At 41.2% G+C, this 18,193-nt stretch overlaps 1 protein-coding gene across 5 annotated transcripts in view; it reads right to left on the bottom strand.

Annotated features, from left to right (window-relative positions):
• Nucleotides 1-985: 985 nt before the first annotated feature.
• The window catches only part of Gramd2b (GRAM domain containing 2B), a 105,639-nt gene continuing 88,431 nt past the window's right edge, over nucleotides 986-18,193 (bottom strand). For 4 of the 5 annotated variants that reach the window (XM_013141100.3, XM_003477370.5, XM_063232431.1 and 1 more), the window contains exons 6-14: nucleotides 17,678-17,773; nucleotides 14,641-14,712; nucleotides 14,454-14,534; nucleotides 11,135-11,246; nucleotides 10,355-10,477; nucleotides 9,559-9,646; nucleotides 8,359-8,463; nucleotides 5,411-5,504; nucleotides 986-2,204 (exon numbers count right to left, since the gene is read on the bottom strand). In XM_013141100.3, coding sequence (XP_012996554.1) covers nucleotides 2,163-2,204; nucleotides 5,411-5,504; nucleotides 8,359-8,463; nucleotides 9,559-9,646; nucleotides 10,355-10,477; nucleotides 11,135-11,246; nucleotides 14,454-14,534; nucleotides 14,641-14,712; nucleotides 17,678-17,773 — 813 coding nt within the window. In that variant the 3' untranslated portion in view covers nucleotides 986-2,162. The remainder of the gene's footprint in view (nucleotides 2,205-5,410; nucleotides 5,505-8,358; nucleotides 8,464-9,558; nucleotides 9,647-10,354; nucleotides 10,478-11,134; nucleotides 11,247-14,453; nucleotides 14,535-14,640; nucleotides 14,713-17,677; nucleotides 17,774-18,193) is intronic. The other variant, XM_063232433.1, reaches the window with a different exon arrangement.

Here is an 18,193-nt window from a genome sequence, read left to right on the forward strand (position 1 = left end):
GATTTTGCTTTGAAAAGGCCCAGAGCACCATGTTCCAAAATGGTGGCAGCCTAGACAATTTGTTCCTTAGAGTTAGATACACAGTGTTTGGTAATCCAGGCCCCAGATCCCTACAGACAAGACAGAGGGAAGCCTGGCTACTGCTCCAGTTGGCAGCAGACCTAGACACCAGCCACATGGTGTTAGTTTTAGGTGTATGCAGAATGGAAGAGTTGTAGGGTCAGGAAGTCTTCCACCCAGAATTCAGAAGGCCTGGGGGGTCATGCAGTGTACCCCTGAAAGAGCTGAGTATGAAGCTGGGAGTGTGAAGCCAAAAGTGCAGTGGAGATCCCAGAAGTTTGGAGAACCTGGAACGTGGGTCATCTGAGGAAAACTACAACAAGGGCGCAGAGTCAGCCCAAAAGAGAGGCCATGGAAGCTACAACCACCTGAAGTACTGTAGAGGCACAGCCACCCAAGCCCTTTGGAGTTCCAAATTCCTAGCTGGCAGATCATCAAGTGTGAAATTTGAACTTTTTAAGGCTTTTCACACAGTTACTGAATTATTCTGCATAAGTGGCTGACCCATTCTGATTCTCTGAATAATAAAACTCAAGTATTTTTTAAAATAATGACAGTGGTACCTATTATGTCCAACACTATGTGCTTTAGTTGCATTGTTATATTTAAACCTCACGATAATACTTTTTTTTGGTATTTTCAGCATTGGCTTCATCCATAAAATGGGCAATAAATGACCAAAGAACTTGCCTGGGGGTCCCACAACTCATTAAATGTGGAATCGAACCTACAATGATTTGGTTTTCTGATTGAAAAGTTAATTTTCTTTCTGATATCATTGTAACCCAAGATCTTAAATAATTTTTGATTTTAAAATAAATATTTGGGAAGACAGAAATATAAAGATGGAAGCAGTGGAAGGGTGGGGAAGGCATTACAAAGCACAGTAAGATTTACAACCTGACAAAACACAGTGTTAGCAGGGTTCTTTAACCATGGAGTATTTATTAAAAGCTGGTGGTGTACCAGACACAGCTGTTGTCCAGTGAGCTAACAAATACAAATGATGTAACCAATTCACATATTAGCTTATCTGATTAAACAAAACACATTTCATAGAAATGATTATAAAATGCATTATAGATATAGAATATACTTTGTACTACAAATCTTATGGTTCTGTAAATAATTATTAATAAAACCCACTCAAATTACATGGTGCATAAAGTTAGCAAACCACCAGTTATTTTAGTCAGCAAAGGAGAAAGACACACTTGTCATGCTGTAATGACTTCCAGCACCTAATACAGATGTCCTGTTTCAAAACTGCTACAATAGTCCACCTATAATCCTAACAATTCAGTATTCTTCATCTTTTATTAAAGCACTATTACAACATTTGGTTTAAAGATTAGTTTTGGTGTCAAAGTAAGTTTAATGTAGTATTTCAGTCTTCTGCCTCACAGATTCTTGACCTGAGGTGGGTTAGAATCACTCCAATTACATATTAGTCACAGAAACTAAACCAAATCAAACCAAACCAAACCAAACCAAACTGGGATAGTTTAATACTCTTTGCTTGACATTCTTACAGAAATTGAACACAGAATTTAAGGTACATAGGTAGATGACTTAAACAGAGGGTAACATTGACAGGATGAAAGAATGGCATTTGCCTGTAGCAAGTCTGTCCATCCAAAGACATTTACTGCCTTTGAAAGAAAGACTCGTGGCTAATTCTTTAAAGGACCATATAGAGGTCATTGGTACATAATGAACCTTTAGTTTCAATGACCTGCAGAAGGATGTAGAGAGGGTGGGGAGGACTAAGCAGACCTAGAGTGGAGTGATTGCTGACACAGTGAACAAAACCACCAAACCACGATCATTCCAGAGTACTCGCTGGAAGACCTCCAGAGATGGGTCTGTTTTCTTCAGACGGTAGCAGCAAAATTTCCTCAAAGACAAGGTCAACTTTTATTGCACAAGCAGCGAAGTGATTCCCCTTCCCCTCTTTCTGAGCTGCAGACCTTCAAGTGCAACCATGTCTGGGTTCTCATCCATTGGCACCTCTGACCAGCAGGGCACGCTTACCAGGAACTCCTTGGGAGCACCTTCTTCGGAGGAATGTGAGATATTAGTCAGCCCCAGGAAACTAGGCATCAGTTGCCATTCTCTAGGAGTTTCTGTAAGTTGTTTTGTATCTTGAAATAATAAAAGAGAAGCTTCAGTCAGTAAACAGAATAGCATGTTTTAAGACATTATCTTCAGCGGCTTGTATGTGCTGAAGACTAACCTAGCTTGAATAAAAAGGTTAAGTATAAATCAGGCAAGCATATGCTTTTTCAAGGACACAAACTCTTGGCAATCTGCTCTGAAATGAAAAAAGGGATAAAACAAAGGGTGGGAGACAGATGCAAATGTTGGTAAAGGCAGAGAAATGAGATGGAAGATAAAGAACAAGCAATGGCAGCACCAGATGACTTCAGAGACAACACGAGATGGGGCTGTGACAGAAACCCACTTGTTGGGTTTTTTTTAGAAAAATGGTGCATCATGCTGATGAGCATCCAATAACCCCAAGAAGCCTGTGAACTTCACAGCACAGGGATCAACCACGTTGCAGGTTTGGATCTAAAGACTACAGCCCAGTGTTGGGCATTAAAAATCCTCTCAGTAAATATCTGCCAAACAGATGAGTTGTAAAAAACAGAACAACAAAATGCTAACAATCAATCAATCCTAATAATATTATCATGGGAACAGAAAACCTCATGAATTAAACGAAACGAATATATTCTGCTATGACCAATTCATGTTGAAACTTAATCCTATATTAAGAGCATTTAGAGTTGAGACCTTTACCCAGGATTCCACTTGTGCCTTTCTAGGTAAGGAGAGATACCTGCACCGGCAGGCTTGCCATCCCACCACGATGCCTCCTCGTGCCTCAGAACTCTGCAGTTGTCCTCTGCCTGAAAGCCCTCACTGTACACGGCCCCTTCGCCTGGGGCCTTCCAGCCTCTAGAACATGTAGTTTCACACTTTGTAAATTACTCAGCCTGTGGGTCAACTGTAGCAATGGAAAATGGCCATGACAGCTTTTGTAGAAAGATGTCCTACAGAAATGCTCACAGCAAGCAAAGAGAAAGGCTCTAATGTGTACGTGCCAGGAATTCTCACACACCATCACCAAAAGCAGGCCCTACACATGGAATTGAGGGCAGAGAGAGCTCCGAGCACGATGCCTTACTCCCGTAGTCGGTGATAAGAGCAGGTGTAAAGTATGACTCCAGCATGTGCGCTGCTCCCTACACCATGCTGTCATCAACATCACTTCCAGTGCTCAGCAAATAACTATTTATTTATTCACAATAAGCGCTGCTTCCCCCCACATTCCTGCTACAGGAAAAACAGGATGCAGAAGGCAGAAAAGAAACAAGAGACTCAAAATATATGTTCAACACACTTAATTAAAAAAGCCCCAAAATTCCCAAAGTAAAATAAAGATCAATTTACAGAAGAAAACTCAAAGGCTTTAATTTTAATTTCAGTAGATCTAAATTTCAGTAGCAATTAGAGAAATACAAAGAAAACCCATGCTGACATTGAATTTCATATTACTCATGGATATCAGGGGCCCAAATGGACCAGGATAGGATCCATGGTAAAAGAATTTTAGAAGACATTTGAGAGCAGGCATCATAAAATTTTGGCAGTAGATTAGTCCATCAGTTCGTGAAAAGGGGAAGGAGGATGCAGAAATTATTTGCAGACTTTCAATGAGGATTACTGCCAGGGCAGTGACCCTATGGGCAGAAACAGGGAAGCCATAACCAGATTACGTCATGACCAGTCCCTGAACGGAAACAGAGAGAACTCTGGCTCTCCAGCTTTTCCCCAGCATGTACCTGCTGTTTCACGCTCAAGCTGTGTTGTGCAACTGCTGCCTGTCTCTGAGGAAGGGCAGACTTTGAAGAGCTGCAGTGTGGCCTGGTGACTCTTAATATTTAGATCCCATTGAGACATGTGTGTATCAACCTGTACTTTTGATCTCATAACATTTTTTATCGATTCTGCTTTGGGACACAGGTTATCTCCACTGGTATCACCGAGAGCCCTCCTAGCAATCCAGTTGGGCTTGGTCTAAAGCCCTGCAGAAGACAGCTAGCTGTGGACCTGCTTTTCCAAATTACAAAATGCTGTGTCCTGGCCAGGCCTGGCAGGATGGCGGGAACACAGAAGGCAGAAGGGCTGTGTGTGTTTCTGATAGGAGTACCATCTGCACGTCACAGTGAACAGACTGAAAACTACGCCAATTTAGGACAGAATGAAAGGCAACATTAGTAAGCATTTATTTGAAAAAAAAATCTTCAATTTTCAAAGTCTAATGTTTTAAGAAAAAAAAATTTAGGTAGCTGACTCAGAACTTCTTTAGATTGATTTTGGATGCTAGAGAAAAGTTCCGATGTATGCCCCTAGATCAGCATCAATTACTCGTCCTCATCCTGACTTGGTTTAGAAGAGTAGTCTGGAAACCCCTTTGCTGTTAAAACTAGGTAACATTTAGTGTAGGACCACAGGGGTAATTTTGCTCATCTGTATTTCACGTCTCTTCTCAGGACAGCACTGTCACGTAAAGCTGCCAAATACTGAGCACTTGAAGTAACACTTCTGATCAGATACTTCACTGTTCACACCCTGCCTTTGGGACTAGGGTAAAAACCAAGTAGTTATCAGATGAAAAGAGCAACATTAAAAGGAGAAAAGAAGCCCTGTTGTTTAGATCTTCCTCTGGGATATTTCTTACATGTCTGTCTTCTTCCTCTTGTTGATCCTATCGCCTTCTAAGAATGCCACAAGCTAAAGACAGATTTGCTCTAGGAAGAGACTTTTGGAGGTAGAGTTACATTAGTGGTCTTATCCATGGTCTAAGGCTGAATTGTGAGAATTAAAACAGGACTGATCTGTCTGGAAATTTGACAGTCTGTTCTTTCCCTATCAGACAGGAGCAATGACACCTGTCTCCCAGTTCTAACAGGGACTGAATGCAAGGTTCTATGTATGATAAGAGCCAGTCCAGGTGGAGTCAGAGCTGTGTGCCTGACTGGGCCACTGGTCCCCAGTTCCCTCTCTAACTTGTCCCTCCACAGAGCCCTGGTGTCAGCAGGTGCTTATCACTGATCTTTATGGTATACAGAAATACATCTTGTTCAGGAGGAAACACAAAAGACAGACTACTAGGGGCCATGAATTATAAAAGAAAATGGGATCCAAACTCATTTCTTTATGGAAATAAAAATACTTTTTTCACCTTTACTATGCACGCCTCCTCCTTGCCTAGCCAGGTTTGGTCATTTGAGGGTGTCACTGCTAGCCTACAACAATCCACAGGAATAGAGCAAGTTACCTTTTCTAACTTTACTATGTTAGCCGTGAGCTCTTGGCAGAGGACCTCCACGTTTAACTGTACTTGTGATCTCAGGCCAGATGCTGGTGTCTGTCTGCAAGAGCAAAAAGACAATCCCTATGGGTAGGATGCAACACAAGAAGTGGAATCAGCACATTTTAAAGCTGAACGGAGAACTAGGTTGTCTCTAACAGAATCGTGAGCATTTCACTTCTTAGTAACAGAAAGGCACTAGTAATCTGTGACTCCAGACTTGATGTTTAGGGGTTCATTCTGAAAAGCTCAGCTAGAAAATTCCTAAGCCATTTTTGTTCCAGGGGACAAGCTGTGACTTGGCTTCCAAACAAAAATCAGACAATTACTCTCAGCATGTGGTTTTGCAGGCTCCTTTGATCAACTCCTATCATCCTCTCTCTATTGTTAGCACAAAACAGATTCAGAAGAATTACTGTTCTTTTCAGTCACATGCAGATTTCTTTTAAGAGGAGGAAGGACCCTTTTATGTTAGAAAGTTAGGAACACTTTTATCTATGTAATCAGATTTCCATTGAAATATGAGACTTGCTCCTTCCTTGAACTTACCCTATAAGTATAATTGCCCTTGTCTTATAAACCAGTAGGGGCAGGAAGTATTCACCATTTGATTGTCCATGGTGTGGTTTTCTGGCTAGGGTCCTATAAAACCAACACTAGAGAATCTAGAGAATATAGTAAGTACATCTCTGGAGAAAGAGTCTACAGCACTTTTATGCTACAGTTAAGAACCATGGTGGTTACTATCTCCACATTTCCTGATTGTCATTTCATTTTGGCTGTTCAAGATTTTTTTGTTTTGTTTTTTAATTGGTACCGGGGATGGAACTCACGACCACGTGCTTGCGAGGCAGGTGCTTATGCCGCTGAGCTCAATTCCCAGCCCACTGTTTTGATGGTGTGTCTGGTCTATTTTTTATAGGGTCCATTTCTGACAGAGACACATTAGTCAATTTTTAATGATTATCTAAATTTTAAGAATGATGTCTAGTTGCTGGCAGTGAAATAAAGTGTTTTTTATCCTTCATTCATGGAAACACAATCTAAACCCTTGTTTTCTAGATGAGGATCTGAGACCCAGCGAACTAACACCACCATGAGATTCTGAAAAGCAGCACTCCCCAAAGAGCTTGCCACTTGCTAATGTGTTCACAAGGCTGGGGGTATGCACGGACTCCAGAGGATGGTTCCGGCAATGAAGAACTCAGGTCCTAGGACAGCGCCTTACCAACAGCTCTTCCTTTCATGGTGTTCCATGGCTTCATGACATATGTGATCTTTAGACTTTTCCCATGAAGTATTCTTTCTCAGACTGTACTGAGTTGTCCTGGGTTGGCTGCTTCCAGCGTAGACTAAATATTCTACTGTTACTGGAATTTCCCCCTCATCACCAAGTTAATTATGCAGTAAGATGGTCGGAGGTATATTTTAAAAATAAAACCACTTCCTTATGTGATAATGAACTAGCTATCTGCAGTAATCTGTACTCACCTCTTCACTGTATCAACATTTGAAGAAGGTGAGAAGGGAAGGGTATAAATCTGCTTCAAACTTTTATTAGGTTTTTAGATTTGTTTCAAATGCATTCTTAATTAATCTGTATGCCAGCATACAATACATGTCAGCTACAGAGTAAGGCCTATAGGTGATTTAGGCAGAAAATAAAAAAGACCCTAGAACCAGGGATTTAGCTCAGTGGTTTAAGTGCTTGTCTGCTAAGTGTGATGTTGTGAGTTTGATCCTTGGTACAAAAAAAAAAAAAAAAAAACAACAAACAACAACAACAAAAAAAAAAAAAACCCAAGAAACAAACCCTAGAGTGGAGTAAATCTGTAGTTCTCAAAGTGCAAACCCCTGACTAGCACATCAGCATCACCTGTACCCTCCATCTGTGACATCAGAAATTCTGGGATGGGTCCTGCAGTTTGTTTAACGTGGCCTTCAGCTGATTCTGACACACATTAAGTCTGGAGAGCTGCAGGGAAACTCAGTCTTTGCAGTTATCCAGACCAAATTAGAAACTTGACTTTACTACAGCTTGTGAGACATAAAGCTAATTTATTTGTTTTGAGACATGATCTAGCTGTGTAGTGCAGGCAGGCTGGCCTCAAACTTGAGGTAATCCTCCTGCTTCAGCCTCCTAATGCTGGGATTATAGATATGTATCACCATGCCATTTAATTATTTTTGGGTCTGTTTCCTCATTTGTAAATGGCAGTAACAGCTCTGTTATAAGGAGAGGATAAAACTATAATGAGGGAAAAGTTGTATTTGTACATGTATGTATGCATTCTGATAGCAACACTAGCAAAAGCTAGGTATTCTATGTTGGCTTTAAAAGGAGCTAAAAGTATGCTAAGAGATGAGATACTTATTTTACTTTTTAGGCAGTATGTCAAAATCTTCACATAAATGAGTTTAAAGGAGAGGGCATTATGTCTGAATAGATTTAATTGGGTCAGGCATGTTAAAAAAGTGACTGATAAATTTTCACAGTCAATGAATCACTTGTCACATGAATCTGTATAGTGGGCAAAGTTGTGTAAATAAGTCAGTACAAAGAGTTATATATGAATTGTGCTGAATTAAGTGAATTGCTTCTTTTCTATAATTAACTGATTCACAGCCATTTTTATAGTGATAACTTTATACAGGTCAATAGTATCAGCCAAGGCCACAACTTAGGATGGTACAGCAAGGCAAATGAACAATTGGGTGTGTGTCTTGCCTTATTACTGATGACACTGTAGCAGCAGGGTTAGGTCATTCACTTCTAGGAACCTATTTACTTTCCACGTATGCACCTGACTGAAGGTCTCATACCAAGCATATGGTGTTCTCAATGTCTGCTAAGCCTGGGTCAGTAATTAAACCCCTCTGAGCAGCAGTGACCACATGGCAGGGAACTGTCTTACTCAGCACTGTGGGTTTCCATGATGGATGTCAGGGAGCCCAGCCGCTCCTCCAGAGCACTGATTCTGTAGCTCATGTAGAAGGTCGAGATGATTAGTGCACAGACCCTGGAAAGGGACACAGAAATTTCAACAGGTTCACGGCCAGGACTTGACACTCAAAATACAATAAACTCAGCCGATGTCATTCATATGTTTGATGCATTTTCCAAAATAACTGGGCATGAGAAAATTTTAAAAGATTTGTTTGAAAAACAAGTTGATGCTTGTCATAAAACTTTCCAGCTAAAAGACTTAATTAACATCCGCAGCCTAAGACTCAATTCACAAATAACAGCCATTGTAATAGGGTGGTCACGGGCCACCCCCAGGCTGGACTCCAGGCCAGGCTCTTCTTTCCTGCTGGCTTAGCCCCTGATGGACGGAGCAGCCTGGGCAGAGAGGGTCTGGTCTCATCCTCTGGTGACTTACACATGCCTTGCTTTTTCTAGAAACTGGACCAGGTACATCCTGTTCTGTGGGAGGAACAGACTAGCGTGGGGCCAGGTATTTCCAGAAGAGCAAGTGGTTACAGGAAGGTGACAGGCAGGTAAAAACTATCAGTGCCCAGTTTTCAGGAAAGAGAGGGGTGACAGTTTGAAGACATCTTGGCTTCTCTCTCAGGACAGTGAAGATGGAAAATGCGCAATGAGAAAAAGACACTTCATAATTTATAGAGCAGCAGGATATACTGGCGCACTCCTGTAATCCTAGCACTCAGGAAGCTGAGGCAGGAGAATCACCATGAGTTTGAAGCCAGCTTGAGCCATGAGTTCAAGGCCAGCTAGAACTACATAGCAAGACACTGTCTCAAAACAAGAACAGAGCCAGAGCCATAGCTCAGGGGCATAGCACCTGCTTGGTAAGCTTGAAGCCCTGAGTTCAATTCCCGTTACCCAAAAACAAAAACAACCATAATTTACGAACAATTTCTCAACTAATATCCACTCAGAACTTAGTCCTCTGAGGGATGTGGCATAATTATTATAAAAAAATGACCTATATCTAAAGAAAAGAAATCAAAGTAGGAAACAATTGTCAGACTACACTTGAGTCACATTACAAACATTTGAGATTTACAATGGTTCATGGCAATGTAAACTGGTGTCCCTCAGAGAATTGAGTCATTCACATAAGTCAAGCACAGGAAATATATTTACTCACACAATGGCATAGAATATAAGGATATGGTGGAGACTCAGGCATTTCTGAGACTTGACTTTGGGCAACATTCCAACCGTTTCTGACGGACCTGATGGGAAAAACAACAATTTAATACCACAGCACACTGTCTTTTCATCTAGCAATATCCCAGCAGGAAGAGGGACCTGAGATAGGTAACCATTCTCAGGTAAAAGAAATTAGAGGAAATACTAATTGAAGCTGTCCAGTTGCCATTTTAACCAGTAGTTTCGATTCTTCCTGACATAATTTACTCAATACATATATTTCCTGAAAGTCTTTTCTACATCAAGTATTGTGTTATGTAGAGTGATATTATCACCATCTTTGCTCTTATGCTAGTCTAACTTGTAATTAGTTATTAGAATAATTACTAAATTAGTAACTGAGTAATTTTGGGTTTTGTTGCTGATTTTTATTTTTCTAATTTTCTTTTTTTGTGGGTATCAGGAATCGAACTCAGGAACTTGCACTTGCCCAGCAGGCGCTGCGTCACTGAGCGATACCCTAGCCCATCACAAACTTTTAGATCATAATCTCTGAGTGTTCAGAATAATCAAGTAACCTCCACTAAGGTTCATTCTCCCATGTATCTCCCACAGTAAAGCCCCAGACTGGATACTATTTGCTTAATGAATGTAGGAGAGCTAATATGCGAAGACCTACAATTGGTAAAGAAGGGAAAAAATGTGAAAGGCAATCATAAGTGAAACACTGGGATATATTAAAAGTCACAAACAGAAATTCCCTCCTCTTTAAAAAACATTCTGTTTCTTACCGTGTGCAGGGAGACTCTTAGCTTTCCCTTCAGATGCTCTGTTCACGTGGGCATCAGCCCGGGCAGGTTTCACTTCCGTCTTGGAGACGTTCAGAACAGTCTGGGATTCTGTCACTCGGAAATCTACAAGCCAAAAGGGCTGGTTCAGTTTGCTACCTAATGCATCGAAAAACATTGAGATAATCACAATACAAATGAACCCTTTGATCTGCATGAAGACCAGGTAAATCAATGGCTCTTGTTAGAAACTGGCCAAGGTGGCTGGGGATTGAAATCCAATCTCAAGCAAATAAGTAATGATATAAGGATTCCCCACCAACACAGAAGTATTCAGTTATGATATTTTTTTTTTTTTTTTTTCCTTTTTGAGACAGGGTCTTACAATGCAGTTCAGGCTGGCCTTGAACTCACTTTTTGTAGTGCTGGTTGGCCTCCAACTCACAGCAATTGGCCCGCCTCAGCCTCCCAAGTGCTGGGATTACAGGCGTGCACTACCATGTCCAGCTCAGCTATAGTAACTAATACTGTTACTAAAATAAGAGGAAAGAAAATGCTACATGTTGATCTTCCTCAGCCACCTCAGTACTACGTCTGTTGAACAGATATTTGCTAAATGTCTTCAAGCAAATGGAATTTTATCACAATTCCCTCCCCTTGAGCTTTCAAGCTATCCATTTTTCAGATTTACTTCAACTCTTAACTAGAAAGCAAGGTACGCTTTTGTCTGTAAGAGAGGGGGTGGGGATTTCAACTGTAGTTAAGGTACAACCATTTCCAGACCTCGGGAGTTCTCAGATTCAGGAGTCTGGGAGCCAGAACTGCTGTAGCCTTCCATATCTTGCCTTCTCTGTCCAACGACTCCATCCAGATCTGAAAACTCATCATTGAAATCCTGAAAGGAGACAATACAGTAAAGAGAGTCTTCCTTACTACACAGACTTTGTAACCTTGTTCTCTAACTTAGACTTGACCCATAAAATACAAAAAACAAGGATTACTCCACACTGCAGGGATTTTCCTAACAAATCCACGTCTGGTTGCTGAACTGAGTTCTTCTGTGTAGTTAGAATTCTGTGCGCAAACAGTGGCCAACTTTTTCAAACACAAATGTCCAGAAAAACAACAACAAGAAAACCGGAATGCTGATGACTGAACAGCAGCCAGTGTAACCCTGGAGAAGACTCATCGGCACTTGGTAATGAGAGAAACCGAGGGGCACACACACAGAAAGAGGAACAAGCAGTGAGCTCTACATGAGTCTGATGCGCAGACAAAGAGAAAGCATTCTTGTACTACAGTTTCAAAAAGTTAGTGGAAAAAAAAAAAAACGGAAAATGGCTTTTGTTGATCAGACCATTAAAGTTTCGCTGCTTTCCTCCCAAAGGAGAATGGTTACTGCATTTAAATTACATAAAGATAGTAAGAAAAGAAAAGGCAGAGATGTTTTACTTTGCATTCAACTGGCTCTTCTAAAGTACTTGAGAACTAGAGACAAGTGGCCTCATTAAAATGTCCCGTGGGAAGTATAATTACGATGAGCTTTTAACAGCTTAGCTGAAATGAAAGCGATTCATCTTATAAGCAAATCACTAAACTTTCACCTTGAACTTCTTGTCTTTTGATCATCTCTAAGTTCATTTCAGTTCCATGTAAGAATTTACAGGGGATGCAAAATTGAAAATTTTAATCTCTTCAACTGCATCCTGACTTCCTGAACACCTGCTGGACATCAGCAGCGTGCAGACCTCTGCAGGTGCTTGGCTGTGCTCAGTCTTCGCACCACAGCCTGACGCTGGCATTTCAGTAGCGGGGAAACCGAGGGCAGCGGAAGAGCTTGCTGATGATGTAAACTCAGCCGGCTGGAAACCACATTTGTTGGATTCCAAATCATGCATGTTTAATTATATTATATACTGCTTCCCAATACTTTTTACATGACAGATTCTTTAAAGCTTCAGATAAAAACTACTACAATTTAGTGGTTTTTAGAATACTTACAATGTTGTCCACCTATCACTAGTATCTTATTCCAGAACATTTCCACCACTTCTACAAGAATCCTGTACCCAACAGTGTCACTCCCTATTTCTGTTATCAACTAATCTGCTTTCTGTATGTATGGGGGATTTGCCTACCTGGAATGTTTTGTACAGTTTTAAGTTGTACTTAAAATTTTTAAACGCTAAAATGGCGTGAAAGCAATACATAGTAGAAACCATATGGCAAATGTTGAACTTTTCATAGGCTAGTAATAGGCCCTTGTAGGGCATCTTGTGATGCTGAGTGGTAGCCAAGAGCGGGGCTGTGTGGTCATGATAGGGACCAATTAGTACTCTAGGATGTTAAACTATGAGGTTCATTATGAGGACCATCTGAGAATACAATCATGCAATACAGGGCCTTTTGGCTCTGGCTTCTTTCACCTGAAATGTGTTAAGGTCCATTCATGTGGTAGCAGGTATCAGCACTTCATTTCCTTCTTATAGCTGAGTAATATTCGGTTACATGTATACACCTCATTCTACTAAATCTATTCATCAGTTGCAAGACATTAGGAATCTTCATACACACATGCACAGACATACATACTTTTTGGCTATTTTGAATAATACTGCTTAAGAACATTCTCTCTCTCTTTTTATCTTTTTGAGACAAGGTCTTGCTATGCAGTTTAGGCTGGCCTTGGGCTCACTTTGTAGCCTAGGCTGGTCTTAAAGTTGCAAAAGATTCTCCTGCCTCACCCTCCCAAGTACTGGGATTACAGGAGCATATCACCATGCCTGGCTTTTGAACCTTCTTGTACAAGAGGTGTCAACATGTTTTCAATTCTGCTAATTTTGAAATGAAGACCTGCACAAGATCTTGGTTCATTAAAGGTAAACACCTCATGTAACTGATTTGCGAATAATCGGTGCTATGGTTGAACTCTCTTGGAAAAATATCATGCTCTGTAATAGTCAAAAACTTTGCACCATCTGCCACTGGAGACTTACATTTCAGTCAACAGAGCCTAGGGGTTCAAACAATCTCTACCTGTTACTTGGGCCTTAGAGCTTCCTTTCACTTCTGGGTTTGCTGTGACAGGGCCTCACTACAGAGTGCAGGCTGGCCTCAAATTCAAGATTCTCCTGCCCCAGCCTTTGGAGGGCTGAGATTATAGGGGTCTAACACCCTGTTTGGCTCTCTCTTTTCTTTCTTTCCTTTTTTTTTTGTCATTTCTGAATTTATCTCATTTGCTTTTCTAAGCTGTAAAATCTCTGAAGGTAAGAATCAGTTTTGATTTTTCCTGGTATCCTATAGGATACATTTGCAGAGCACCTTGAACGTAGAAGACATCTACTGGGTGACTCATGTCCTTCCTCAAAGAGATTGATAAATACTTTTTTAAAAAAAAATTTAAAAAGCAAACCAGATGGGTGGGGGGTTTAGCTTAGCAGTGTAAGTGACTGCTTGGCAGGAATGAGGTCACGAGCTCAATCCCGGTACCAAAAAAAAAAAAAAAAAGCAAAACAGAAAAAAAGGGTACAAATGATAGAAAATTTTTTAAAAAGTAAGGAATTAACACTAGGTAATATATTGCATGTTGTTATCTTAGAAGTAGTTGTTCAGGTTACAAAATCCAGGCACAAAAGTGATCAATCAAACAATGACAGCATAAACTGTTTTGACGAACTAACAGCGATTAGTAGTATATATACGTTATAGATTTGTGAATACTTTTACAACAGTATGGATGGCTGGGGATGTAGCTCAGTCCTAGAGTACTTGTTGAGCATGCGTGAAGCCCTGGGATTAATCCACAATATTTTTAAAAAGATGAGCAAATAAAGTGACACCTCATGAATACCTCCGGTGACTAGTAACTCATCACGTCAGACTGTTACCGTGTTCCTTTTCATTTATGGAACACTTTTCAATAGTTAGGAGAAGGCTGATGGCCCCCTATGGTTCCCTCTTCTGGGGAGACAGGCCCTGTCTTCCACTGTGTCTGCAGCCCTGGGCCCAGTCATCCACCCTCTATCAAGGTGTGAGCAGAGCGTAGTATGCCAGGTGGCCAGTCCCTTTTGATTTAGATCGGACAGTGATGCAGGCAACTTACCAGTGGCAAAGATGAGGGGTGATCTGCCCTGAAACAATTTTCAGGAGAAGATGGGCTGGGACTATTACCAACACTGGTATTCTGAAACGATTGAAAAACATGAAAAGCCAGACCAACTACCATAAAAAAATCATAAAAAATACAAAAGAAAGGCAGGAACTGAAGCTCATGAAGAAGCCACACTCACTTCTAAGTGTCCACATACAGATCTGAGCAGTTTGTAAGTCGAATCTCTGGAAAGCAAAGAGACAAATATATACTGAAAAAGAAAAGAGAATAATTATGAGACACTATCTGAGTGGAAGTGAGAGTTTTTAGTTAAAAAAAGTTTGTATGTATTTTTCATTTTCCAATGACACAGACCATCCTCTGGTCTGTATTTTCCCTCTTCTCACCTACCAGTTTTATGTCATTTCAGGAATAAAGCAAGTATATTGCCCCACAATGCAATATGAGCCCAAATCAATTTAAGACTAATACGGAAATGCAGTGCAAAACGAAGGTTCCAAGTCTAAAATATGTGCCTGGAAAGATAGGAATGTCTCAAACATGAAGAGAAGAAAGAAGGATACTGCCAGATCCTCTTCCCTCAGCAAAGTCTGCTGTTTTGAAGGGTACTTAGCAATCGCCATGGGTCTTTTTCTCTTCTGACCTAGATCTGCACTCAACTTCCCAGGGGCTCAAACAGGCCAGTTCTTTTTCATGCTACTTTCAAACTCTTCCTGCACAAATATGGAGATTTTCTACTGGATGCTTATGGGAAAAGAGTAAAATAAGAGCCAAATACTTTAGAGACAAATGACAAAATTCTTTTTAAACCATAAATAGCACATTCAGAAAATACAAAGATTTACTCTTTGTTCATCTATGTGAGCCATGCAATCTTTTTAGATCCTCTTCTGTGAATGAGAGGTTGGCTCCCTCTTATTCACCAACAAAAGAATGCTATAGATTCCAAAGTGGGGAACACTGCGGGGTTTGCCATTGCCTCCAGCTGGGAACTGTGGCTCTGACACTTAAGGGGTCATCCTGGGGATACTGCTTAAGAACATTTCACTACAGGGTGGTGGTACGGACTTCATGAGAAAATATGAAAGACACAGCACTGGATGTGTGCCTGTTGTTAGCCATTTGTATTTTTTTAAAAAAGAATCTCAAATTGGGTGTGGTGGAAGCGGCCTGTAACCCCAGCACTCAGGAGGCTCAGGCAGAGGATTGTTGGAAGTCTGAGGTCAGCCTGGGTTACAAAGTGAGCTCACGGCCAACTTGAACTGCATAGCGAGACCCTGTCTCAACAGACAAACACACCAAAAAACACACATCCAAACAAAAAGGTCAAAATACTTGTATTAACTTATTTTTTAGCCTTTTTTTTTTGTTTTTGTTTTTTGGTGCTGGGGATTGAACTCATGACCTCGAGTTTGCCAAGCAGGTACTTACGCTGCTGAGCTAAACCCCCGGCCCTATTTTTGAGCTTTCTACAACAGCATCTTTTATCTTTCTATTCCCCTTTCCCTCTATAAGTATGGTGAGAAATGAAACACAGTTTTCACATAAGGACGGTAAGAATTGGAACATAGTTTTTATGTGTTCATAAAAATTATACATACAAGATTTAAAAGATTAATGATTTCAACAAAAAATGAGTAACCAAATTACTCCAGTCCCTTTCTTCTGTCAAGCTGAGGTTAATAATTTTCTTTCTTCCTTTGCCCCTCTCTCTTCCTCACCTCCCTCCCCTCATCTCCATCCTCCTTTCCTCCCCTTCTCTGCAGTGCTAGAGATTAGGCCCAGGGCCTCGGGCACACCAGGCAAGTACTCAGCCACTAATCCGGACGCCCCATTCATAGATGCTACTTTCAATGGAAATTTCTCTGCTCACACACAGCCTGTCCATAAACGCTAGTTTCAGTGCAAACACTTGCTTGTACACATTCGGGACAGTCACAACATCTCTACCATTTCTGGACAGGACAGAGGCTGTTGAATCTTAGAACAGGTCCTGAAAGCTCTAATTGCATGCTCTGGGGACGTCCTCTCTGGGGATATATCTGGGACCTACTTCGGTGAGGAGGAGGCTAATCACTTCTATCCCATGAGTGCTCAGAGTCATCCTGCTTTACCCTGTCAGCAAGGCTGTTACTGTTCTTGTGTTTTAATTTTTCTTTGGGGCTGGAAGTAGTATTGTTGAGGTCTGGTAATTTTCCTGACTCAGCCTCTCAAGTGTGGACTACAAGTGTGTGCTAACACACATGGCACTTTCTAGAAAATATATAAGTGTAGCCTGAACAAACAGATGTTAGGAAAGTTGGGAAAAAAGTTATTTTTTTGATCTTGGTCAGGAAAGTATAATTAAGTCAGCAGGAAATTCAAAATTGGCAATAATTATATTAGATAAATCATCTTATAAGGGAAACCATATCACACAAATGTCTCTAGCCTATAATTTTAGAAGCTAGTCTTAAAGAACATCTCTGCCTCAACACAGAAGAAGATGGTATCTATGGTTCAGGCTTAGTCCTTGCTAAGAAACTTGAAAGGTAACAGAACAGTGGTGGATTGACAACAGGTGATGCTTAGCTGAACTAAATCAGTGTGGTGCTGGATGTGGAAGGCCTGCCTGAGGATGGCTGCCAGCACAGTAAAAGGAGAACCAGAGGGATAGACGCATGCTGTTGACTCTCCTGGAGAAGCTTGTCACGCTGGTTTTCCTGATACAAACTCAGCTCACTGGAGGAGCTCAGGACCTTGCTGTCATTGAGGATGGCTGCGTTACTTTTTCAAGGGGAGTTCCGGTCTTCACTTTAAGCATCACTTCCTGACTCCAGTGCAGATCTCTTAGCCTGCTGGCAGATTCCTCATCCCTCTGACACACACTTTCTAGCTTCTACCACTTAACTTTGATTTGTCCCAGTGTGGATCCATGAAATAGACTTGCATTGTTGTGCGCCTCAGGCCTCCTGCTGGACTCATGGGGGCATTGTCACGGGCTCCTGATCTTTAGCTGGACTCATGCAGGACATTGCTGTGGGATCCAGGCCCACAACTGGATTCTTTGGGTCTCTAGTGTATGGACAGATTTCCTGCACTCTTCTGCATTTGACTCTTGAGGTGGTGACTACTATAAATTATGTGTCCTGTATTAAATTGTTTCACTTGCAAATCTTGACTGCAAGAAGACAAAGCAAACAAAGCAAAGGTGCCCTGCCCGGCAGTATACTCACCCTGTCAGTCACTGTTGCTATAATCAGGGCATTTGGCACCAAAAGAGCAGTTTTGGTTTTCTTTATTAGGGTTACTGAAAAAGCCGGAATAGAGATCTGAAACAGAATCAGAAAGTTAATACTGGTGTAGACTTCACAGAGCAGTGCTTCAAAGCCGTATGTTAGAGAAAAAAAAGAAAATAGCATTCACAGTAATCAACACCAGTATCAATGGTGTCACTGAGCTCTTCAAACTGGCAGTCACAAAGCCAGAGGGTGACCACGATCATTACTTCTAGTGTTTTGGTGGGATATGTGAACAGAGTGGGGGATTTATATCCACTGTCATTTATTAGAGCCTGAGGCTACACAAGTTTCAAGCCTGTGGTCCCCACTTTGGACCAATCTGCATGAACTCTCTCCGCTGCGCTGGGTGCAGGTGGCGGAGGAATGCTAACAAGCACCGGCTCCAAGAGTCCCCGCTGGGCAGAAGTCTTAGGTGTGCAGTCAGCTGTCTTATTGTCTACATGACCTACC

This window comes from Cavia porcellus, unplaced genomic scaffold, assembly GCF_034190915.1.
Source record: "Cavia porcellus strain 051 isolate PalLab524CR breed Dunkin Hartley unplaced genomic scaffold, mCavPor4.1 scaffold_21, whole genome shotgun sequence".
NCBI lineage: Eukaryota > Metazoa > Chordata > Mammalia > Rodentia > Caviidae > Cavia > Cavia porcellus.